The 25,230-nt window shown below is 42.9% G+C and overlaps 1 protein-coding gene across 2 annotated transcripts; it reads left to right on the top strand.

The window, feature by feature from the left end:
- The first annotated feature begins 316 nt into the window (after positions 1–316).
- RBM44 (RNA binding motif protein 44) lies at positions 317–23,862 on the top strand. 2 transcript variants are annotated; one of them, XM_081207054.1, is made up of 14 exons: positions 317–363; positions 4,557–4,913; positions 6,727–8,036; positions 9,056–9,111; positions 10,609–10,782; positions 12,416–12,491; positions 12,975–13,071; positions 14,989–15,102; positions 16,337–16,422; positions 16,513–16,586; positions 18,179–18,641; positions 19,504–19,649; positions 19,740–19,887; positions 23,441–23,862. In XM_081207054.1, the coding sequence occupies exons 2-14, from the start codon at positions 4,595–4,597 to the stop codon at positions 23,441–23,443; spliced, it is 3,066 nt and encodes a 1,021-aa protein (XP_081063180.1). In that variant the 5' UTR covers positions 317–363; positions 4,557–4,594; the 3' UTR covers positions 23,444–23,862. The 2 variants fall into 2 exon arrangements, with proteins under 2 accessions (XP_081063180.1, XP_081063181.1); XM_081207055.1 differs by lacking the exon at positions 317–363 and adding an exon at positions 1,339–1,706.
- Positions 23,863–25,230: the final 1,368 nt, after the last annotated feature.

Here is a 25,230-nt window from a genome sequence, read left to right on the forward strand (position 1 = left end):
AAAAGGCGGGGTAAGGAGAAATGGCATAATACCGCTTCGAGTATAGGGAGAAGCGGAGTCGAGGTGGGACAGAGCTCTGGGCAAAACATTCCGCGGCCCGCGCGGCCTCTGGGCAGCCAGACGGGCAACTGAGGCGAAGAGGAGGAGGAGGAAGACCTGGGCGGAGGGGGCGGGGCCAGGGGGCGCGAGGCCCCGACCCGCGCACGAGCCCCGCCTCTGCGCCAATCCGCTGGCCACGAGCGTCCCGCGACCAGCCAATGGCGGTTTGCGGTTTGCGGAGAGGCGGGAGGAACGGCGCTTCAGTTGGCCGAGGCTTCGGCACCGGGCGGCGGCGGCGGCGGCTTCAGCTTCTCCTTCCTCCCGGTTCGTGAGTCCCGCGCCTTCTCCCCGCCGCCTCAGCCGCCCCCGCCGGCACCGGGGCGCGAGGGGCGGCGGGTCTTCCCGGGGGTTGCGGGCCGCCCGCCAGAGAACGGCATGGAGGGCGGGAAGCGCAAGGCAGAAAGGCGGGCGGGCGGAGGGGGAGCTGAGCTGCCTTCCTCTTCGGGCGGGGAGCTCTGAAACGGGGGGCCGGCCCAGCGCCCCTCAGGCCTCGGGGGGGGGCGGGCTATATTTTTTTTGGGGGGGAATAATGAGCGAATTCCTCTGCCCCACAAGTAACCCAGAGATGCATTTTCAAGAGAAGCACACATTCTACTCCTGTAAAAACACCAGGCAGGCCCCACAAATATCCCAGAGATGCATTTAAATAAAAGGACACATTCTACTCCTGTAAAAACACGCTGCTTCCCAGAGCAGAAGGCGATTGGGCCGGATCCGGCCCCCGGGCCTCCGTTTGCCTGCCCCTGCTCTTAAGGCTGCAGAACTGAACTGCTGCCTAAGGTCTTAGTCGACCCTTTCATGAATTCCCCACCAGTTGCAGCAATTGCAATGCCCTGCAAGTGTAAACATCAGGAAGAACTTTCTCCCTCGGGAAATGGAGGGCTCTCCTCCTCTGGAGGTTTTCAAGCAGAGGCTGGTCGGTCATCAGCCATGGATGCTTTGGCTGAGATTCCTGCATTCCAGGGGGTTGGAATGGATGACCCTAAGGGTCCCTTCCACTCTATGCTGTATACTTTTTAATGGCACATTTCTTGCTTTTCTTGCCTGGTGCTTCACTGTATTACAACATGAGTCCCATAGAAGTCAAATTGAAATTCAATGAAAGGCAATATGATAAATAAAAAAGTAATAAAAAACAGTTAATCATCAATATGAATATTTAACGTGGACATACCAAAGGCCCACCTGATGGACACTTGTGGACCTGCTGGTGACCCAGGGTCCATAGGTTGGGAACGGCTGCCCTAAGATGTATTAGGAACTTTTAAGATACTAGTGTATGAAAGCAACCATGTTCCAGGTTGTACTGCAAAGGCCTGGACTTACACACTGCCTGTAGCATGGCAGGCACCTCTTAAGACTGAACTTTACAACCCAAGGTTTAAAGCCATACTATTTAAAGCCAACAAAATTACTAGTCTGTCTAATTGGCCACTACAGTTGAGCAAGCCCTCCTCTTTCTCTCTACAGTGGTACCTCGGGTTACAGACGCTTTGGGTTACAAACTCCGCTAATCAGGAAGTGGTTGCTCCAGGTTAAGAACTTTGCTCCAGGATAAGAACGGAAATCGCGGCAGCAGGAGCCCCATTAGCGAAGGAGCACCTCAGGTTAAGAACCGTTTCAGATTAAGAACGAACCTCTGGAACGAATTAAGTTCTTAACCCAAGGTACCACTGTACAGTGGTACCTCAGGTTACATACGCTTCAGGTTACATATGCTTCAGGTTACAGACTCCGCTGACCCAGAAACAGTGCTTCAGTTTAAGAACTTTACTTCAGGATGAGAACAGATATCGTGCTCTGGCGGCGCGATATCTGGCGGCGCGGTGGCAGCTGGAGGCCCCATTAGCTAAAGTGGTTCTTCAGGTTAAGAACAGTTTCAGGTTAAGTATGGACCACCGGAACGAATTAAGTACTTAACCTGAGGTACCACTGTATAGCAGATGTAGGGAAGCTTTGGTATTCCAGAACTATAACTATAACTCACACCAGTGAGCATGCCTAAAGGCCAAAGATGATGGGAGTTGTAGTGCAGCAATATCTGGAGAGCTAAAGGTTCCCCACATTTGCCCCAAAATGTGCAGTCACACCAATGTTGGTTGCATGTTAAGTTTGTACAGGCCAGTGGGCCTGAATGAATTCTTATGTGAAATGGTAATGCTCATTGCTTCTGCAGCACACCATTTCAGTGGCAGATGTGCAGGAGTTTCTTAACAGAAAGGATGGGATATGTATGGAGTATGCTGAAATTGCTTGAGAACGTAGCTACAAAGCCTTCAGTATAACTATCTCTGGCAGAGAATGCAACTTGCACAATTATGTTGAGTTCCCATGGAAAATCTATGATGATAGTAACAATAATAATAATGAAATGGTTACAGAATTAACTTTATAGGGTTGTGATATATGAAAATGCTCACTAAAAATAGGTCTCAGTGATGTCTGGTTTTCAGCATTGTGATATATCACCAGCTATTACAGATATATCATGATGTCTGAAATAAGGATGAAACTCTGTAGAGGTGAATGGGGTAATGTCCTAGCAACTGCTGTTACTTAGGGGTGTAAAACATATCTTGTAAATGTTTTTTTTTTACATATCTTTAACATACTGTTACAACTTATTTTATAGTACAGATAATATTCAAGTTAGCACATTTTCTAAGCTATTTAGGGGAACGCAACAATGTAAACACCATAAAATAAACAGGAAGCGGAGGATTGCTGAGGTGGCAGAGCAAGCAATGGTGTGGCAGAAATCATGAGAGAAGCGAGGGGCTTCATGGTTTTTCCCACATAGTGATTTTTCTTTTTACATAGCACACATATCGTATTTTTCGCCCTATAGGACACACTTTTCCCCCTCCAAAAATGAAGGGGAAATGTGTGTGCGTCCTATGGGGCGAATGCAGGCTTTCGCTGAAGCCTGGAGAGCGAGAGGGGTCAGTGCGCACCGACCCCTCTCCCTCTCCAGGCTTCAGGAGAGCCCCAGCGCCAGCCCCACAAGGCCGGGGGACAGAGGGAGGCGGAACGCCGCCATCCCGCTGTCTCCCGAAGTGGTTTGGAGGCTGACGGCGGGGAGACCCCGCCACCAGCCCCGCAAGCTCCGGGGACAGTGGGGAGGCGCAGCGCGTCTCCCCGCTGTCCCCGGACCTGATCTGAAGGCGGGCGGTGGGGAGAAGAGCGCTTCTCCCCGCTGCCTGCCCCGCAAGCGCCTGGGGGGGAAATAAATTATTTTTCCTTTATTTCCCCCCCAAAAAACTTGATGCGTCCTATGGGCCGGTGCGTCCTATGGGGCGAAAAATACGGTACACATCGTGATTTGTGATACATATTGCCACATCAAATGTTATGAAACCATTGCTGTGCTATCGTCTTCAAACGGGTTTTGGAAGATTTATCAATACATCAAGGGACGCGGGTGGCGCTGTGAGTTTAACCACAGAGCCTAAGACTTGCCGATCAGAAGGTTGGCAGTTCGAATCCCCGCGACGGGGTGAGCTCCTGTTGCTCAGTCCCTGCTCCTGCCAATCTAGCAGTTCAAAAGCACGTCAAAGTTCAAGTAGATAAATAGATACCTCTCAGTGTGGTGTAGTGGTTAAGAGCGGTAGTCTCGTAATCTGGGGAACCGGGTTCGCGTCTCCGCTCCTCCACATGCAGCTGCTGGGTGACCTTGGGCCACTCACACTTCTCTGAAGTCTCTCAGCCCCACTCACCTCACAGAGTGTTTGTTGTGGGAGAGGAAGGGAAAGGAGAATGTTAGCCGCTTTGAGACTCCTTCCGGTAGTGATAAAGCGGGATATCAAATCCAAACTCTTCTTCTTCTGGCGGGAAGGTAAACGGTGTTTCCGTGTGCTGCTCTGGTTCGCCAGAAGCGGCTTAGTCATGCTGGCCACATGACCCGGGAAGCTGTACGCCGGCTCCCTCAGCCAATAAAGCGAGATGAGCACCACAACCCCAGAGTCGGTCACCACTGGACCTAATGTTAGGGGTCCCTTTACCTTTATCAATACATCACCCGGCCCTGCTAAAGAACTGCGAGCATTCTCTGCTACCAAGAATTAAAAGAAATTTGCCTTAGACATTAAAGTATTTTTATGTTGATTGACAGTAGTCAAGACCTAAATAGCTGCCCACCATCTACCTGCCCAAGAGAATTTTAGGTGGGATTTCCCAAAGAGCCACTTCACATGTCATTAGCAAGCCAGTTCTGGAACTGAGGTTTGCTGTTTAAAGAGGGGAAACTCCACATTCTGCTAGGGAGTTAGTCCCATTGAACTGAGTAGATATGCATATCTTTCACTGTTGTTGCTTTAGTTAAGAGGTTCAGTTGACTGACCACCAGGATTTAGTTAACCCATGAGTATCTAGTTGGAATGTATAAGAGATGTATTGTGCTACTTTGGATTATTTAACCATTCCTTTTTATATTCATGTCTATTTTGCTTGCTTTCCAGGAATTATACGCTCACCCTGTCATACACATGTCTAAAATATGTCATGGCACCCTCCTTTTAATGAAAAAGCATACATTCAACCTCTGTTTGGTACAAGGCCATGCTTCCCAAGAGATTGTTCACTTTATGGTCAAGTCCCATATTCAGTGGCGCCTTTCTGGTTTCACCCAAGAGTGTATGTGCCTATGCCTGTGGCTGTAGATCCATCATATCCACATCTGGTAGTGCCTTCTTCCGCATCTGTCACCTTTAAATATGGACAATTGGAAAACAGTTACTACAGATATGCTACTGCTGAAATGAATGGCTGGGGAATTCAGGTTTTAGAAAAGCCAAATACTATTCATACCTTTTCTGGTGAGTTAATTTTACTTTTCAATAGTTGGTGACTTTTTCTTAGGGTTTTGCGACTATACCATAATTTGTACTGTGAGCAATCTTAATAAGAAAATAGAGCTTACAGTGAGCGAAAAAGTATTGGTATTTGATCCCCTGCTAAATTTGCCTGTTTGCCCTCTGATGAAGAAATGACCAGTCCATAATTTTAATAGTAGGTTTATTGTAGCTGTGAGAGACAGAATAACAACGGGAAAACCCCCAGAAACCCAGAAGACAAAAGTCAGAGATGGATGTGCATTATAATGAGTGAAATAAGTATTTGATCCCCTATCAACCAGCCAGATGTCAGGCTACCTGGTGTCTTCACTGTATGTAATGAGATTAAAAGAACCTGCTGTAAGGGAGACATCTTACCTGTAATCCCAGCTCATTACAGTACCTGTACAAAAGATACCTGTTGATGGAAGCGATCAATCCAGCAGATTCCGAAGTAGCCAATAGTAGACAAAGGATGAATGGTAAGAGCTGTTTGACAGTGGAATGGTCTCCCTCGGAAGGTGGTGGACTCCTTCCCTGGAGGTTTTAAAGTAGAGGTTGGGTGGTCATCTGCCATGGATACTTTAGCTGAGATTCTTGCATTGCAGAGGATTGGACGAGATGACCCTCAGATCCCTTCCAACTCTACAATTATATGATTCTAATTTGTTTGCACACAAGTTTTAAAAACCCATTTTGTTACATTTGTGTCACTTAGTTGACTTACGAAGAGAAGTAGTTTTGGATTTAGGGAAGATCCACTGGAATCCATTTTTGCTGTGCTTAACATATTTACCATGCTTATTGGGTGTTGATAGGGTAGGACAACTTTGATTTGTCTGTGATATTGGTTAACCAAATGCAGTTTTTTAGCGAGTTTCATGATGATTTAATATTTCTGTGGTTCACCAACTGGGTATGGTACTACTTTTTTGAGACAGGCAGAGCCTTCTTCCTCTTTTCTTATGTGATATAAACATGGGGTAAGTGCTCTTTAAAGGTGTTGAGTATCATCTGACTCCTCCCCCACTTCCCTATCATTCCAGTTTAATTTGGGTAGAAATGCTGCTTGCTCCCGTAGTATTTTTCTGTGTGTGCCTTTAGAAAGTGACTTACTCAGTTTCCATTCCTGGTATCAAGCTGTGTGGGATGATTCATGTATACAGTTGTGAATTGGTAGATGCCAGGCTTGGAGTTAAGCAGAAGGTGGAAAACATTAAGAAATGGGGTGGGTGGGATGAGCAAGAAAGATACAATATTTCAGCTTCAGTTTTATATGATAAGAGTATATGATAAATTTGCTTACTACAGTGTAAGTAGCCTGTATTTGCTTTGTTAGTGCAAAATAAAATGCTTCACCACATCAGAAGCCCTGCAGCTTCAGGTCTGGCAAATCAGATAGGGACTGAGCCCTGCAAGGGATCCAGGGTGCTTGGATCCCATGGAGACAAACAGTGTTCAAAATTTCCTGGGTACCAGGTGCATTTTGCCACTGACAAAATTATCTTTATCTGGTACACTGTCTAATAACAAATAGTCTGGTGGATTTTAACATTTTGCTAAAAAATTCTAAAAGTAGAAGCGATAACTATTAAAAGCTAAGAATTTTTTCCTAATCAGTACCAATCAATGTACCCTTTGTCCTAGTCCACTGCCTTTCTTTTGTTTCCTATGTACCTGTTTCTTCTTTCCAAATTGAGCAGTCACTGCCAGTACTCCTTTTTTTCACTATGTAGGATAAATTTCGGTTAGAGAAAGAATATTGAAATATGCATTTGGTATTTTGTCTAAACAGGTGAAAAAGCTGTTAAACCCCATCAGCTACCATCAGATGGTTCTGAGAAAAGTAAGCTCCGTGAAGCAATGCTTGTTGCTTCTGGAAATCATTCTGACGTGGGAGCCATGGAGCAGAGAGAGAGTGAATTTGAGAACAATTCTCATCAATCAACATTCTTGAGTGCACTCCATGGATCAGAACATTCTGAAAAAAATACAGTTAATGATATCTCTGACTTTTGCTTGAATCTTGCTAATTGCTCCTCTTCATGCCAGTCATGTTACATAAGTGCCTCAGAATTAAGCGTATCAAAAGGAAGCTTGCCTTATTTTAGTGCGTTGCCTGATGAGGAACTGGAATCTGCACATAAGGAAGGTGAGGGAATGTCCATTGCACTGCCTAATGTAAGTGAGACAGATATGAACTTGGATACTGCTGCAGACTCTTCCTACTTAAGTAGCAATCAAAATGAGGAGTACAAATGCAGAGGCTTAGATGATTCCACACTAGACTGCATTGGACTACAAGATTGCATTGGTCATCGGCCAGAAGCTTTTCAGGACAAGGAACTGTCAAATGAAAATCAGCTTGCAGATGCCCAGTGTCCCATGAACAAACCAAAAGATGAGTCTCCTACTTCAGGTTGTAGTATTGATTGTGACTGCTACAAATACAGCAAAATACCAGAATTTCCCCAGACTTCGCAAGATAGCAAATGTGACACACAAGGCAAAGGTTTGAATTTTGATGATCAACCAGGAGATGAGACTATTAGTTTGCTCAGTAGTATTGTCAATAAACATTCAGTTAGTGCTAAGGTTAATAATCCAAAATTATTCTCAGGGAGCAACTCTAAAATTGATAAAAATATGAAAACAGATTATCTTTCAGGTAGTACCCTGAAAACTGGAAAGACACATGTATTGCAACAGGAAGGAAAATGTTCCCATGCACACACCTCTAGCGGTGATACAGAAATTTCAGATTTCTCTGATTATGAAGCTGTAGTTGATTCTAAGGAGGCAAATCGCACCTATAAAGCATTTAATAATCAGAGTGCAATTAACCAAGCTGTTGATGCAAGTTCTGATTTTAGAGCTTGTTTTACAACAAGCAGAGCAACTAATGTCAAGGCTTCCGTAGTGTCCAGAGGACAAAATACAGTTATAACAATGATGAACAAAGAAAGGCCCAAGCAGTGGCTGAGGGATTCCGTCAGAAGTGTTGCCTGCAATACAGATTGGTCATGCATATCTGACAACATGGAGATGACTACCGCACAAGCAGCAATGGATGAAATGTTGGAAAACAGTATCACTAGTGACAAGGTAAAACATGGGGGAGCTTGTGGAATTAGTTATTATTTGAGGCATTTCACTATATGTTTTTATAACTACTCTGTAAGGCAGACCATAATTGTATCTGCTTCCTACTTCAAGGCCGTGTGCCAACCATTATCAAGTTAGGGGGCATAGGTATGCGGAAACATGTTGCCAGGCATGCGTTTGTCTTCCTCTCTGGGTAGGCAGTTGCATGTACAAGTGGACAGCCAAAGCTCTGAATTCTTAGGCTTTGAGTTTAACTCACGTTTTCTGAGAAACCTGTTGGCTAGAGCCCCAGAAATCTTTGCCAGTCAGGCACACTCTTAATCACGCTTCTAGACTCTGAGAGACAAAATGTGAATAGCTGGTTCACAACATTGGTAGCATTGGATGTTCATAAGGTGCAGTCATAAGGCACCTTTGGAATTTCTCCATAAGGATTAGTGTGCAGCCCACACCTCTTTCCTATTTGTTTGCAGCATTTGTAATGCCCCCCCCCCCTTTAGCCAAAAAAGCAGCTTACAAAAATCAGTTGTGAGATAGTCCCTGCCCTCAGGCTCACAGTGTAAAGAGATAATGAGGCAGGAGGGAAAGGGAGGCAAAGAAATTAGGCAAAAGTGAGCTGAAGCACAAGTTATTAATGGTTCCAGTTCTTAAAGCAGTTCTTGCTGCCTTGCCCTTGATAAAGATCAGTACCTCCCCTGCCACACTCTTTCCTTCCCAGATCAGATCCAGGGGCATCATCTGCAGGGCATACATGCTGGTGTACAGAGTACAAATGCTGAAGAGCTGCAGCCAAGTACAGCTTGTATATGTTTCTGATTCTTGTAGGACAGTCATCCTTTTGTTTGTATTCGTAACTTAGGAAGCCAATATAATATGGCTAGACATGCAAAATTCTGGATTCTCTTATTGAAACAAGGAGCATTCTCAGTGTGTGTTACGTAAGGTTTAGGGACTTGCTAGTTAAATCTGATTTACAACTTTAGTTTGTCAATAAAACTTACTAAAATTGCTATTTCTAGGATCTTTTGGAATGGAAAAATAGCACTAGCAGAGACTTAAATGAAATTCCAAACAGGTATGATACACTTTTTACTACTTCTTAAAACTTAATTTCCTTTGAGGTTCTTAAAGCTCCACCAGCTGGAATCTGTGGTTACATGAGGGAGGCAATTTTGCCAACTCCCCTGCAAAATATTTTTTATTAATTTTCAAGGAAAGGTGATTCAAGATTCTACAAATAACAGTGTTAACAAACAGGAACTGATGACAATATACATACCATATTTTTCGCTCCATAAGACACACTTTTTTCCTCCTAAAAAGTAAGGGGAAATGTGAGTGCGTCTTATGGAGTGAATGGCGCTTCACAGGAGAGGTGCTGTGCAGAGAGGGAGAGCTGCGCAGCACTCCTTCAGCGAAGCGCCTCTCCTGCGAAGCGAGAGGAGGAACGGAGCCCCCAAGCAGTACATGAGCATCATAGTACCTCTAAAAACTAGGTGCGTCTTATAGAGCAAAAAACGTGGTAGTCCATATACAATTACAGATTAGTGTCAAAACAAATAAAAACATTATAACCAAAATAAATAAACCACAGGTATGTGAATGCATGGAAGATATTGATTAGAACTATTTATAGCATAGACATAATTGTTAAGCAAGAGGTGGTTATAAAACATGGACCCTGTTATACCAAGGGAAAGTATTTAAAGTATGCAAATATCCGGAGTCACTGGATCAGCCAGAATTGTTTGTGGGCTGAATGGAGGTCCTTGGCCATTTTTCTCCTCGCTTACAAATGAAGTAAGTCAAACCAAACAGGTCCAAAGGTGTCATTTTATCTTTGATCCCTAAGGACTCTCAACTTAGTCAGTTTTTCCAGCAGGGCACTTTCCCACTTTCACTCCATGAAAATTGTCCGCCCCTCTTTCCATTGCAGTTTCTGGTTCGAACTGCCAGCCCTGCTAAGAAGGAGCACCCTGAATCCAGGCTGGTGAGAATTAGTATGACAAGAACTAGGCCATGAAAATAGAAGGCTAGCTGAGTAAGAATGTTACTCACCTTGCTGTTCTTATTGCTGGCATATAAATGCCTTATAGGGATGCAGGTGGCGCTGTGGTCTAAACCACCAACCCTCTTGGGCTTGCCAATTGGAAGGTCGCCAGTTTAAAGCTGCGTGATGGGGTGAGCTTCCATTGCTTTGTCCCACCTTCTGCCAACCTAGCAGTCCAAAAACATACCGGTGCAAGTAGCTCTGCAGTGGAAAGGTAAATGGTGTTTCCATGCATTCTGGCTTCTGTCACAGTATCCTGTTGTGCCAGAAGTGGTTCAGTCATTCTGGCCAGGTGACCCTGAAAGCTGTCAGCCTGAAAGCGGAGATGAGCGCTGCACCCCAGAGTCGAATTCAACTGGACTTAACCGTCCAGGGGTCCTTTAACTTTACCTTTATAAATTCCTTATTTTTCTGGTTGGGAATGACTTTTCAATTGTTCTTTTTTGTTTTCTAAATGTACACTTAAGTAGAATCCCCTAAATCACTTTTGTTTGTATTCAAACTTAATATTTCTTTTAAAAGGATAATGCAGCTTTCTCAAGAAATAAACAACCATTTACCAAGCTGCTGCAAGGAAATACTGGAGAGAGCTATAAAAGCGGAAGTGCAGCTTTTAAAAATTCGCTATCAGATGTATCAACAGCACTGCTGGCAGACTTGCATTAATTCCATGGACAAAAAGAAATCTGTAAATGGGTGTGTATGAAATAGTTTCTGGTGTGGAAGGTGGGCTGTTAACTGGTTTGGGCAGAACACCAAATATGATTACTAATACAAACATTTTCAGTATAATCCATGCATATTTACTCGTATTCATAGCATTGTATTGTAAGGCTAAGAGCTGCTGTGTCTGAAAGTCAGGTAGGAGGGAAGAGTTGAGTTAAAGGCATAAATATTCTGTCCAGTGACTCCAAAGAAAGCAACCTACTCAAGCCTTTTTACAACAGTTTCAGAAAAGTATTTGGAATAACTGTTTAGTGAGTCAGTAAGTTTAGCCTGGAGATTTAGGCATGAGGCTGAATGCATCTATATTCGTGTTAGTATTCCCTTAGTTTTCCCTTTCAAATGCAACTCCTGCCATGTTAGAGTCTTCTCAAAAGCTCCCTACGTTTTGGCAAAAAACTTCCTATTCCAGAGAAACAAAAGGATTCTGAAATGTCACTTCATAAGAGAAGTCACTAACTAAACAGCCCCTTCCCCTTATGTGGTTACCTGGAAAGAGAAAATTTGATGTGCAGTGCCTAGGCATCACCAAATAAAGGTTGCTAGTTTCCATGTGCTTTTTTAAAAATGTGAATATTGTAATGTACTGTAGTTTGGCCCTCAGAAGAGAACAAAGGATTGGACTTAAATAAGTGTTTTGCAGCAGTGGCAGATGTTTTTACAAGGACTCTAGGAAGAATCCCTTTACCATCTTTTGAACTGCAGGTGGGCACAAATAACAAGAGGAATTCCTTTGTCATCCAGGAGGTCTCTAGGCAACAAATGGGTGGCCTTGAACAAGTGGGGACATAGGACTAAGAGCTATGCAGACAGTTCATGGAGCTCCTCTTTTCCCTACCTCACCCTATAAACTGCTACAAAATCTCTTGTTTAGGCCAGTGCTCAAAACTGGCCAGGCACATTACAGGAGTGTCCACAAACTTTTTGGATCTGAAACACGTCAAGCCTTTTGTACGTTGCACAGGGACGCGGACTTAGAAAAAATATTGGGGGGGCCCGGGAAAGCTCATGAATAATAAATAAGCTCATGAATATGCAAATAAAGTGGCTCCGGCCCTAAATAGGGCAAGCCACGCCCCCCCAGCCAGCCGATTGGCTGGCTGGGAGGTGTGGCCAGTCGGGATTCCCCTGTTCTCGCGGGATTTCCGGCAGTGCCTCCGATTAGGGCGCGCGGCTGGCTGGCTGGCGAAGGAGCAGGTGAGGAGGAGGCGGCGGGGGACGGGAGTCGGCGCCTATGACGTTGCACATGGAGTCGGCGCCTATGACGTTGCACATATTCAATATGAAAATGTTGACTTCAGTAACAAAGGCAATGTGCATCAGTGATTTTCTCTCATTCCTTGATCTCACCAGTGAACATCAGCACAGCCCTTTAGCACCTCTACATGGAAGGTTTTTGAGATTTGCCGCTCACTTGATCTTTCAGATATCGTCATAACTCATTATTGCACCCAAAGTATTTCCAAATTATATTAAAGTCAAGATTCTTTCTTCTGACACATTGAGAATTGAGGCTGTTTTGATAAAAATAGACAGTGGCTAAAAGGTGCTTTCTGTACCTCAGCAAATGCCAAATCAGTGAATATACGTTTGATTATTTTTTCAGTTCTACCCTTGGGACAGGAAAATCTGTGTCTCAGGTGCCACTGCCACAGAATACGGAAGTTTCTTCACTCCCTTTAGTAAGTCTTCTGCATACTTCATTACAACACTACCTTAAGAATTCTTTGTGAACTTTCAAAATGGTTTATTTTGAAGGCTGATTCTACATTACAACTTCTCTATTAAACATTAATATAAACCTGTTCTAGCAGTGGGGTATAATATAGTCAATATAAAGCAGAACCATTATATCAGCCTCAAAAATAAATACCACAGGGCAGATTGCTCATTGAAGACTTAGTATATTTTAAGTGAGTGTGTACGCTTTCACTGTTTTGGTTAAATTTCTGTTTCAAAAAGCGTAACTTTTGTGTTTGGAAATTACAAGCTCTTGTTGCATCTCAGAGAAACCCTAAGAGAAAGGGGTATTCCAAGATGCTGCTTCTCTGAATTGTGGAGCAGGAAATAGCTTGTTCTAAAACTGGCCTGTGTTTGAAGAAGTTGGCACTGAAAAGCTGTCTGTTGAGCAAAAATTAAAATCTGTTCTTGTTTTTTAACTTTAGGTTACATGTCAAAAGAAGGATGGTGAAAACAGTAGCCCTGATTTGTCCCTTTCCAACAAAACCTCTGAAGAACAGAAATATGAACTTATGGAAAATAGTAAGTTAAACATTTTTAAATGCTGGGTGAAATTATTACATTGTAACTGGTTCGTCCTCTGAACTGTACCAAGCATTAAATATGATATGCAAGTAGTTAAATACTCACAATTTTAAGTTCCTAATTGGGGAGTGGATTTGATTTCAGGCAAAGTCACACAAGGAAGGGGCACCACTAGTAGTGTGCCAAAGTAACATAATGTATATCAGGGTGGATATGATTTAAGTCACTTTTTTCAGAAAGACTCATTCTTGCTGGTATAATCTTAATATTTACAACCAGATGAAGGTTTCATTTTTGGAATAATACTTTTTCAGAGTAGTTTTTACAGTTATATTAAAAATTACTGATTTGGTTATACTATTAGAAATACATAGTTAATTATGAAATTATTGTGAGGTTTAATAAGTTAACTTTATATTTGGACAGCTTTTCTGCTGTACTTTATTGGAAGGAGAACAATAATCATTTCCTTAATAACAATTTAAACAATTTATTTAGCTAAAACAATAACATTATAGTATATGTATCCATGTTTGTTAACCGATGTGGTTAAACAATTAAAAATAATAATAACTTAAACTGAGTTTTAGCACACATGAAAATCTTAAAACAAATCCTTATTTCTTGATGAATAGCCTTTGGACTATGATGTAACTTAAATAGAAAACTATCTTTAGAAAGATTTCCCCTCCAAAAGCATCATATTTTAAAAATCCAATTTGCCGTATTTTTCCGTGTATAAGATGCACCCACGTATAGGGTGCCCCCTATTTTGGCGGGGAAATTGCCCCGACTTGTTGAGCTTTTGGCGGGGGGCGGGGATTGCCCAGAGGCTAACAGCCACACACGTCTAACATGCCGCATATCAGCTGTTCCCTCGACGGCAATTGCTGAGTTTGGGGGGGGGGGAAGAGTGATGAAGCTTTTTTAAAAAAATACTTTGAGCTCTTTTTTCCTTTCCTGCAGGGCCTTCTTAGTCTGCTTGCCTCCTCCCACTCTGCCTGCCCTACAGCTGGGAGGGAGGCTGAAGGCAGTCTGTTTCTGGGCCTGGCTACTCGTGAGTGGCGCTGCAGTTGTAGGGCGGGCTGAGTGGGAGGAGGGGAGAGATATCTTTGATCCCCACGGACAACATTGCCAATTGCGCGGCAGAAATCAGCCCTCTCAGGCCGCCCTACAACTGCAGTGCCGCTCACGAGTAGCCGGGCGCAGATGCCTCACGGCACAAACGGAACACCAGCAGCCTCACCCCTAGCTGTAGGGCAGGCAGAGGGGGAGGAGGACAGCAGACTAAAGAGGAGCTGTGGGAAAGCCGCGGAGGGGTGAGATATCTTCGATCACCACGGCCAACTGGAGCGGCAGCGTCACATGCACCTCATCCCAATTATCTAAGCAGGCAGTCACATACAAGCACCATACAGAACAAAGACTGGTAATTACTGAGTAGAACAGTGCTTTTCCTTGCTATTTGGTTCATAGTCATAGTTTGCCACAATAATACATGGCTTACTGAGCCATATTTGTAGTGCTTATCTTAAATGTCAGATGTTCTTCTTTATCTTAAAAAAACAACAACCCAAGCTTTAACTCACCGTGTTTGGATCTCACAGATTTAGTCTGTAGATGTTGTAAATGTAGGCACTTGCATTAAGTTCAGATTTAATTTTAAGCTGTTTTTTTTTAGAAAGAGACACCTGACATAATTAAAATCTTAATTAAAAAAATTATTTTTATCGGCCCTTCAGTTGGTGTAGATATTGGTATATGCTCTCCTGAACCCTGTTCGGCAAATTTTCTGTGCGTTTGGCAAATTTTAAAGACAAGGTTCTGGGGATGAGCCCAGGACTACTTACCTTTTTTCTACCTGTTCTGAGCTTACCTCTGTGTTGTGTGTTTAATATTTACATCTGTTTCAAGGTTCTTCAAATACTCAAGAAATCAGTGAAGGCTGGTTTGACGCTACAGAGAACCTGACAGTAACTGATTCTTCACTGCCACTTACAGATCAGTTCAGGCCAAGTGATACATCAGGTGCATGTTGACTGTATTAGTTTGGGAATAGCACTGATACGACTTCTGAGCTTTGGTTACCTTTGTTCCCACATGAATATCCACCCCTGCACAGATTCAATTTTAGAAATGTTCTAACTTCAAGGTAGGGGACGCCATCTCTAGTGTATGCAGATGCCCTAAGAAACTGGGTGATATTCCCCTTCTCTTGCGGAGAAGCTGGTAAAACGTGGGCTGGGCAGGGTAACTCTTAGGTGGATTTGTAGTTTCTCCCCAGCCTTCCTAGGGGCCAGCTTGGGCTCAGCATTTTGAATCTTCTTGGTCCTTTTTGTTTCCTCTGCGTGTTCCTCTCAGCCTCCAGTGTCTCTCATTCTTCTACCTGTCTAAGGGTTCTTCAGGAGCTCTGCCACAGGACAGAACTCAAGCTCTAGTAGGAATTACATCAGCTTCCTTTTAAAGTTTGTTGCTTCTTGCCTTTGGAGCAGCAGGATGATTAGAACCTACTTGGATATCTCCTTGCACTCTACAAAAAAACCCCACTTTTGCAATAAATATTACTGTTTTGTTCTGGTGTATCACGTTGGTGTTTCATGCCTGTGGAAAATGTTAGGGCAAACAAAGTGAAGTCATGTTTTTTTCAGGGACACACATAGCATGAAAAGGACATGCTTTCCCAGTCCTTTGAAATTTCTGAAACAGGTTTTTTAAATAATTTTCATTTTTATGTTGGAGATGAAAAAAAATCTTAATTGCTAATTTTTTTGTAATCATAAGTATACCTTGTAACGAGGAGCCCCCAATTACTGATTCCTGTAATAAATTTTGAGTTGGCTACTTCTTTTGCTAACTGGTTCTAGCACCCAAATCTACATCTTTGCAGGACATGCACCATTTTTTTTAAAAGGAAAAAATGGCTTGTATGAGAGCTCTGTTTAACTATTCTTTACATTCTGATCCTGAGCTGAACTTGTGAGTTTTTATTGCAAGAGCTCAGACACAAACTGTAAAAATAGAGCAAATGGAGATTTTTACAGTTCTAATCAAAGTCTTAGTAATAAGTCCTTTGCATTCTGGGAAACTGTGACCTAATGTATGACCATAAAAAGAATTCTAGAAGGTATTTTTTTCTTCTTAACTATTTCTGAATGCCTTTTCTGTCTTCAGTATTGGTGCTTTATTTATGCAGTTAAATTTCTTTTTCTTTTCAAAATATACATGCTGAGTTATGCATTATTGTTGTAATCTACCCTTCTAGAAACACAGGCTATAAAAGACACAAAAAAGGAGCTAAAGAACATATATAGTGTTCATGTCGCAGATTTAGGTCCCTTAGTATCAGAGGTAAGTCAAGATATATTTAAATACAATAGTTTATTTCATTGAAAGCTGTTTTTTAACCTGTGTCAGTGAAAGTCTTTTTGTCTATTTCAGGTTGATCTGTGGCTTCATTTCCAGAAGTATAATGTTTCTGAGATTTCCATTTGTGAATATTCTGCCAATTGCAGGTACTGTATAATATACTGTAATTTTTTGCTTGCATGATTTCATAACTGAACTACATTCAGTGAAAGACAGTAGGCCAGCACTTACTTACTTATGCAATCACAATCTTACACGGGGGATGCGGGGGGGGGGGATAAATAGATAAATGGAGAGTTGGGGAAACCCTCTGCTCTCCATTTATTTGTTTTTTTGTGCACCCAGCGTGTTTTCCTTGGTTACTGGGCTTTGGGTCAGGAGTGAGCTGTGGCAGCATCCCCAAGCCCTTGCACTGCCTTTGCAAACCAGGTAAGCATGGCGGTGCCTTCTGGGAAGGAGGGGGGGGGCCATGGGAGCATCCCAGAGGCCAGCAAGAAAGGTGCTGCTTCGCTTCCTGGGGTCTGGGAAGCTCTTGGGGGCCTCACGCAACCTTCCCAGGCCCTGGTAAGCAGCCTTCTGCCTCTTAGAAGGGCAGTTTGTGTTACTTTGCCTTTGCTTGCAAATCCCTGGAACCAAACCCTCAGGTAAGTGGCAGGCCCACTGAACTTTCGTTATTAATGGATGATTTTCAGGATCCTAGGGATCTGTCACCATATGGCTCTTTGAAGCCTTTCCCCCATTCCCTCTTTTCCCACTTGCCTTTGGTCTGTCGTGGGCACGCAGCAGACACAGCCATTACCTAGTCTTGTGGGCTGCTGGGTGCTTTGCATTTGTCAATCCAAAGCAAACAAAAGTAGAAGCAAAGCCTCAGAAGGGCGACTAAAAGCTATTTCTAATGTATAAAAGTAATCCTAATAAAACAATAACATTCCCAGTGAATTTTGGTTGGTTGCAGCCTTTCTCAGGGACACTCTGAGAATCGGATCTAAATAAATAAATAATGCTGGTAATTATAAATGTGGGCATTAATTGCAATAGGACAGTTCATGAAATAAACCATGCATAGAATGAACCTTAAAACCTCAACTAATCATACTATACACTAACACAAATTACATTAAATGTACTTGCTATATGCTGCAAGACATAGAACCATAGGATTGTAGAGTTGGGAGGGACCCTGAGGGTCATCTAGTCCACCCCCCTGCAACGCAGGAATACGCAGCCGTCCCAGACGGGGATCAAACCTGCAGCCTGGTGTTATCAGCGCCACGTCCTAACCAAGTGAGCTATCCAAGCCATAATAAAGCTCTGTAAATTTCTCATTGAAACAGAGACTGTGTAAATCCCTTCATGTGCGCACCTCCTGAAAATGAACCTGGTTATAAAATTTATGGAGCCTTTTGGGTATGAAATCCAGCCATCCTGTTCCACGGCAGGGCCATGAGCACAGGCTGCTCCTGCTCAGAGCATAAGTTGTGTGCGCGCACGTGGCGTGTGTGTGCCTGGCCTTGAGAAGGGAAGGTGTGGCATAGTTCTGCCACTGCAGGCAGTGTTGTCTGTCTATGTTGCCAAAGGCCTGTTGAGAGGGGCAAGAAAGTAAATGGGCTTAGTTGATTCTTTTGCATAGGAGAAAGGATTATACCTCTTAACGTTTTGGTTTACAGTTGAAGAGGCATATTGGATAGGTCTTAAATTTTCCATTTTTCTTAATTTTGGCACGTCTTTTTGATTCTAGATACGCTTTCCTTAGTTTTAAAACAGCCTGTGATGCAAAGCTGGCAGTGAAAGAAATGAACGAGAGAGAAATAAAGGGCCAAGCAGTAAAGGTTCATCTTGTAAAGACTGCAAAAGAAAATGGGCTCCCGGATTATCAGAGTTATGTGAAACCAGAGTATGGAAACAAAGGACCACGTTATAGCTGTGAAAAGAATAACGAAAATAGAAATAACTGTAATCTTATGTTTAATGCACCCACTTCTGCCTCCGCTGCTTGCAAAATGCCTGCCATCTCTTCAAAAGGGCCCAGTATCTCCAAAAGTCCTTTAAAGTTGCCTTTGCCTTCAGCAAGTGCTCCCAGACCTCTCTTGGACTCTTCAAAAGGGTCTCTTTGTGCTTCAGCCCCTTACAAAGTACCCAAGCCTGATCTCAAATCTTCTAAACTTTCATCAGAAAATACACATCTTGAAATTGATCAAGAGGTAACTTTTTCTCCCTATTGGAATGTATGTCAAAACATCTTTTAAATCACAGTGCGTGCATTCTTCTTTTGTAAGGATAATACTGACTGCTTAACACGTTGTTTAAGTGATTGGGTGCAGGCCATAGGATTGGGTGCTCCATTGTGGAGCAAACTGCCCCACCACAACTGAATCTAAGCCACGGTTAACTTAGTCTAGCACCGCCATTGATCACACTTTGGGGTAAAAGCAGGATACTTGTTAAGGTTGGAGTTGGGGGGGGGATGCAGGGGCTGCTGCCGCTTTGTCACTTTTCTCCCAGCCTAAGCAGATAAAGGTGTGGGCAGGTGAGAAACGATGAGACAGCAAGTATGTTGGAGGACTCCCCAGGGTCTGCATAAAAGGCAAGATGCAGCAACAGCAGAGAGAGGTCCTAGGTGGAATGTGAAGGATTTACAGACCACAGGCAGGCTGCAGAGCAAGGAAAGTGAAGCAGAAAACCTGAACCAGAGTTGGATTGCAAGGAATGGGAAAGCTCCAATTGCAGATTACATTTAAACAGTTACTGTGTTTAGACCTGGCGGGAGATAATTTGCTCATCACATGGCATGGAATTGGGATGGGACAGCTGCCTCCCCTCCACCTAACCATGATGAAGTGGTTGACACAGTTGCTTTTGAACAGCACGCACTCAGGTTGAAAGGTAAATCCCCCAGGGTGTTCTGTGGGGAGAGGCTCCCACTTCTTTTTGCAAATGTAGTGGGAAGCATTTTCTAACATTTTACTGAATATTTGTTTCAATTTTAGCTTTCCTTAGTTCTTCAGTACAGATGCAGTTTTTCCTTATTTTGTCCATTAAGTAGCTCATGTAATATTTGCCTAGGATCTTGCAGGGGGCCTCTTACCGTTGGGTTCAGTACAGTTTGTTCCAAATCCGTCTGCTACCTTTATACCACCAAACGCATTAAACTTAAGAAGCTTCCGTAAAGTGGTGAAGAAGCTGGAAGATCTGTATCCAGAGCTTCATAGGCAAGTATACTTTTTAATGGTGGGATTCAGAAAATTTTTTTTACTGAAATTCTCTGGAGGCTCTCATCTCCTTTTCTCCTTCTCTTTTAGAGACAAAATTTTGGATGCTTTGGTAGAGATAAAAGAAAATAAGGGTTTGCTTAGTGGCTTATCGCTTAGCTCTATTGTGCAAATGACTTCATCACTTCTGGAAAAGAGATTTGGATGTAAATCTGACGGAAACAAAAGAAATAAGCAGGTAAGTCCCCAAACTACCTTCAAATTCTAATATTGCATACATCTTAGCTTGGCGGATATCTACTGGCCATTTTCTTTTATCATAAATAGAATGTGGCCCTCCAGACCTCAGTCTTACCCCCAGAGCTCTCTCATGGCCACACCTCTCTTCAAGTGCCTCTGTTTGGTCAATGGGTATTCCTGAACTGTGACCAGGGTCTCTTGCTTGACCGGATGAGGAGATTTGCATGTAGAAAACTGATTTTTGCATGGCTGGAATGTAGCCTATTGTAAAAAAAACAACAGTTGCTTATGTTGCTCAATTGTCTCTTCCACTGGCTGGAGCTCCCAGAAAGTTGCTCATGGTGGAATTCAGCCATTGGGCTTATCAGGAACTTGAAAACTTGAACAACCTCTTTATATTCTGCCTTGAATTTTTCTGTTCCATTTCTACTGCTGAGCCATTGCCTTTATTAATTGCTTAGCTATGTCAACCTAAACAGTTTGGTGTAGCACTTCTCCCTTTTAGAAGATTAACGTCATAGAATTGTAGAGTTGGAAGGAACCTTGAGGGTGATCTAGTCCCACCTCCTGCAGTGCAGGAATCTCAACTAAACCATCCATGACAGATGACCATGTTTAACTTGTGGTCTGCTAAGACCCCTAGATGGCACACCAGGTGTCTCCCGTCTTATATTTGTGCATCTAGTTCTTCCTGCTTAAGTGCGTAACTGCACATTTGTCCCTATTGAAATTCATTTTGTTTGTTTTGGCCCAGTACCTTCACTTCAGATGGAAAAATATTTAATCTGGCTTTAGAAAACAAAACGGCAATAGTTTGATATGGTCAGACTCTTAAGGTAGGGAGATAACAAGAAACCCTGCAGATATTGGATTCCTAACACAGACAGGGCACATATATGTGAGATTGTAAGTCACCTAAGGCACCATCCCATAACCTCTGTTTCACAGTTTTGAGGGCAACATCATACCCCAGGTGGATAAGAAAAGATGGTGAAAGACCTATGGAAGAGGGTTTACACACCATGGTTTTTGACCAGGAACTGATATACTCATTTATCAAATGAGTAGACCATTTCCAAGACCATATACAGAGTAGACCATTTCCAGGACTATATACACAGACTCTTAGCCAATATTTCAGTTCACTCCACCAGGCCTTAATTGAAAGTGGGCATTCACCAGTTTCCAAAAGAAGTTATTGAATTTGGTACCTGAAGTAGGGACCTCAGAAACTTTGATTGAAATCTATCAAGTTTAGGGAAAGAACCATTATACCAAATATTTGAGGCATAAAGAAATTGTATTACAGATTTTGCACTGAACACTTTTAAAGCTTAGGGAATATGCTGACCTTCCTGTGTAAGACTGTAAGGTGGACAGTAAGCCCTAAATACTGAAAGCTTTTAGTCTGTTCAAGTGCATGACCATTGAGGATCCATCTTTATGGGGAAAATCTATTTCCAAAAACCATGATTTTTATTTATTTATCACAATTGATTATAAGGTCGCTTTCAAGACATTAATCAGCTTGGGACACTGTCCATCTGGGCCCACTAGGACTTTCTCTAAGTCATTAAAAAGAGATTAAGCAATAGGGAGACCCCTCTTGACATCATAATTTAGTTAGCCCCAACAGACCATCTCTTACCTGCATATTACTATCAATATATAAAGCTTTATAAGATAGAGGAGACTTTTGTCCTCCATCATGAAATGCAACTTTGACCATAATTTGGATCTAGGGATGGGGTCAATGGCAGATTTTAGGTCCACAAAGGCCACATATAGATGGCCTTGGAGTGGTCTAATATATTTGTCTGCTAGGTGTAACAGCGCAAGAATAGTGATCGGATGTTGAGTACAGTCATACCTCGGGTTGAATATGCTTCATGTTGAGCGCGTTTGAGTTGCGCTCCACGGCAACCTGGAAGTAACGGAGCGCGTTACTTCCGGGTTTCGCTGCTTGCGCAGACGCTCAAAATGATGTCACGTGCATGTGCAGAAGTGGCGAAAAGCGACGTGTGCGCAGACGTGCCATCACTAGTTGCGTTTGCTTCTGGATGCGAACGGGGCTCTGGAACGGATCCTGTTCGCATCCCGAGGTACCACTGTAGTTTGCCTGGGAAGCAGCCTGGGCTTCATAAAAGTTGTCCTCCAGAAAAGTTGAGAATTTAATGTAAAGAAAACGGGCCTATAATTTCCCATTATGGGACTGTTATTGTTGAACCAGTTATGCCCTGTGAAATTTGCAGTTTGGCCACCTGCATATACGTTGTTTTATGTCATTTTTACTAACATGGCCAATTAGTAATGTGCTGCTTAAAGCAAAATTGGCCATATGTTTTTCAGCAAAACATATATTTTACTTTTGCCCCAGCTGGTGGCAGTGTTAAGCAGTGTCTCTTCTACTACAAGTTGGGCTAACTGAATGAGAACAGTCTCATTCTGTAGCCCTAATCCTGCTCCTGACATCCTTCCTTAGCTAGGACTCTGTAAACAAGGGGCAAGACTAGAATCTGCTGGTCTGCTCCCCAGCAAATGTTGACAGGAGGCTGCATTGTGCAAGGCTGCTCAGTGACCTGCCAGACCTCCTGCTTTACTCAGCCCCCTCAGATCAGAATAGAGGTCCTAGCAACGAAGGTTTGTTCGTATTTCCATATAATCTCTTGGGTATTGAACAATTGCTTCTTCACAGTAGAATGCAGATTTCCTTTAAAAAAAAATAGCATGTTTAAATTAGAATCATAGAGTTGGAAGAGACCACAAGGGCCATCGAGTCCAACCCCCTGCCAAGCAGGAAACACCATCAGAGCACTCCTGACATATGGTTGTCAAGCCTCTGCTTAAAGACCTCCAAAGAAGGAGACTCCACCACACTCCTTGGCAGCAAATTCCACTGTCGAACAGCTCTTACTGTCAGGAAGTTCTTCCTAATGTTTAGGTGGAATCTTCTTTCTTGTAGTTTGGATCCATTGCTCCGTGTCCGCTTCTCTGGAGCAGCAGAAAACAACCTTTCCCCCTCCTCTATATGACATCCTTTTATATATTTGAACATGGCTATCATATCACCCCTTAACCTCCTCTTCTCCAGGCTAAACATGCCCAGCTCCCTTAGCCGTTCCTCATAAGGCATCGTTTCCAGGCCTTTGACCATTTTGGTTGCCCTCCTCTGGACACGTTCCAGTTTGTCAGCGTCCTTCTTGAACTGTGGTGCCCAGAACTGGACACAGTACTCCAGGTGAGGTCTGACCAGAGCAGAATACAGTGGCACTATTACTTCCCTTGATCTAGATGCTATACTCCTATTGATGCAGCCCAGAATTGCATTGGCTTTTTTAGCTGCCGCGTCACACTGTTGGCTCATGTCAAGTTTGTGGTCAACCAAGACTCCTAGATCCTTTTCACATGTACTGCTCTCAAGCCAGGTGTCACCCATCTTGTATTTGTGCCTCTCATTTTTTTTTGCCCAAGTGCAGTACTTGGGCAAATTCATCTTCAATTTTTCAAGTGACAAAAACTTGCTAGTTTTACAATCTTTTTTCTATATATAGTGACTCTGCAGCTGTCTGTGAACCTGAACGTATTTTTTCTGGGTGTGTCTGTCACTGGCATGGATGAAAAGAAAAGCCATCATTGCAGGCCTGAAAAGAGAATGCACACTCAGTTGAGGAGCTCCAAGTGAATTTAAAGAGGAACGAAATGTTAGTTTATGGAAAACTGAGTTGTTTGGGAAATGTTCCAGCTTTCAAAGATATGCACGTTTGCAAGGAACTGGTGGTCTTCTGCTCTTTTACTCTGCAATGAACAAAAATCTTTTCCTTAGGTAAAAAAAGTTTCATCTTTTGTTTTGATAACCATATTTTGTGTTTGTCAGCTACTGTAATGTGAAACAACTTTAGAAAATAATATGTAATTAAGAATCTGATGTGGCTGAAGTTTGTAGCTGCAGTTTCAATAAACTTGTTTGGTTGTAGTAAGGTGTAAGATGTTTGTATTTTAATTGACAAGGCTCATACTGTATTTATTTGACGGGGAATAAGTGCTTCCCCTTTAAAAAAACAATGTTCATACAAAATCAAATATATTTCACAGATATATCTCTTTTTGTAGTTCTACACACTGGGAACAATCCAGCAAAAATAGAATATTTTAAACTACCACGATTTCCAGTGGGAGAGATAACCGTGCATTCTAACGTCCATTGAAATCAATGAGATTTTAAAGTGACTTTTCTCAGGGCTTCCTTCATGTATGGCTCACATGCTGTTCAACTGGGAGATCTTGCCAACCAGCAGGTCAAAGGTGGCATTCAGCTAAGTTCTACACAGAGTGGACCCACTGGAATTAGTGGGCCTGACTGAATCAGGCTCATTCCAGTGGGTCTGCGCTGAGTTCAGTTTAGCTGACTACATCCAAACGTTCCAGGCTTGGTCATCTTCAGTAAGGAGGCAATCACACTCTAGGAATGCACAATCCAGCCATAAGCACAAAGCAGCCATGTCACTCTACCCTTCCGGCTCCAGCACTGGAACTACCTTCATGGAATATTCAGCAGCAGCTTACCAGGAATAGGCAGGCTGCTGTGGGAACAGGAGCTTGAAAGGTGCATTCATGCAGCAGGAGCAACTCCCACCATCCCTGACATGGCCAGTGCTAGCTGAGGTTGGTGGACTTGGCTGGAGAGCAATGCATGGGCTACCCCAGTGCCTTTCTCCATTCAAATGTTAGGTGGTTTCCCACACAAAGCAACATCTTTTAATTCCTTTTAAAGAAAAAGGTGAAGGAAACTTGGCCGGCCCCCTGCCTTCTAAATTCTTCTGCTGCTAGGTTTGAGTTAACCCTTTTTCTCCCAGAAGTCAGTAGTGGGATATGAAAACTGGGCAGAAAACCATCAGTACACTTCAGATTGCACTCTAAGCAACCATCAATTAAACTTTTATTTTTGAGCTTTAAGCTTCAGATATGATAATGCAGTTTTCTGCCAGGTACTCTTGACCTGTGGGACTGGCTTATGACAGAAAAAGAAATTTATTGGGTAATAATAGCAACTGGCACAAATGTAAACATACCAGGTTTGGGACAGAAACCTTATTACCAATAAATTTAACGTTTCTAAGGATTTGATCAAGGGACATTCATTTGGTACATGGGAGCAACACACACCTTTTTCAATTTTTAAAAGCTGATGTTTTATATATAGTATATTGAGGAAACTTGTATTTCAAAACTTTTTTTAAAAAAATAGGTGTAAAAAAATAAATAGAAGGTGTTTGAACACAAATAAATGCACACTTAAATGCATGCCTATCATATACCCCAGGTTTCTGGAACTTGCAGTGAG

This window comes from Podarcis bocagei (assembly GCF_964188305.1).
Source record: "Podarcis bocagei genome assembly, chromosome: 1".
NCBI lineage: Eukaryota > Metazoa > Chordata > Lepidosauria > Squamata > Lacertidae > Podarcis > Podarcis bocagei.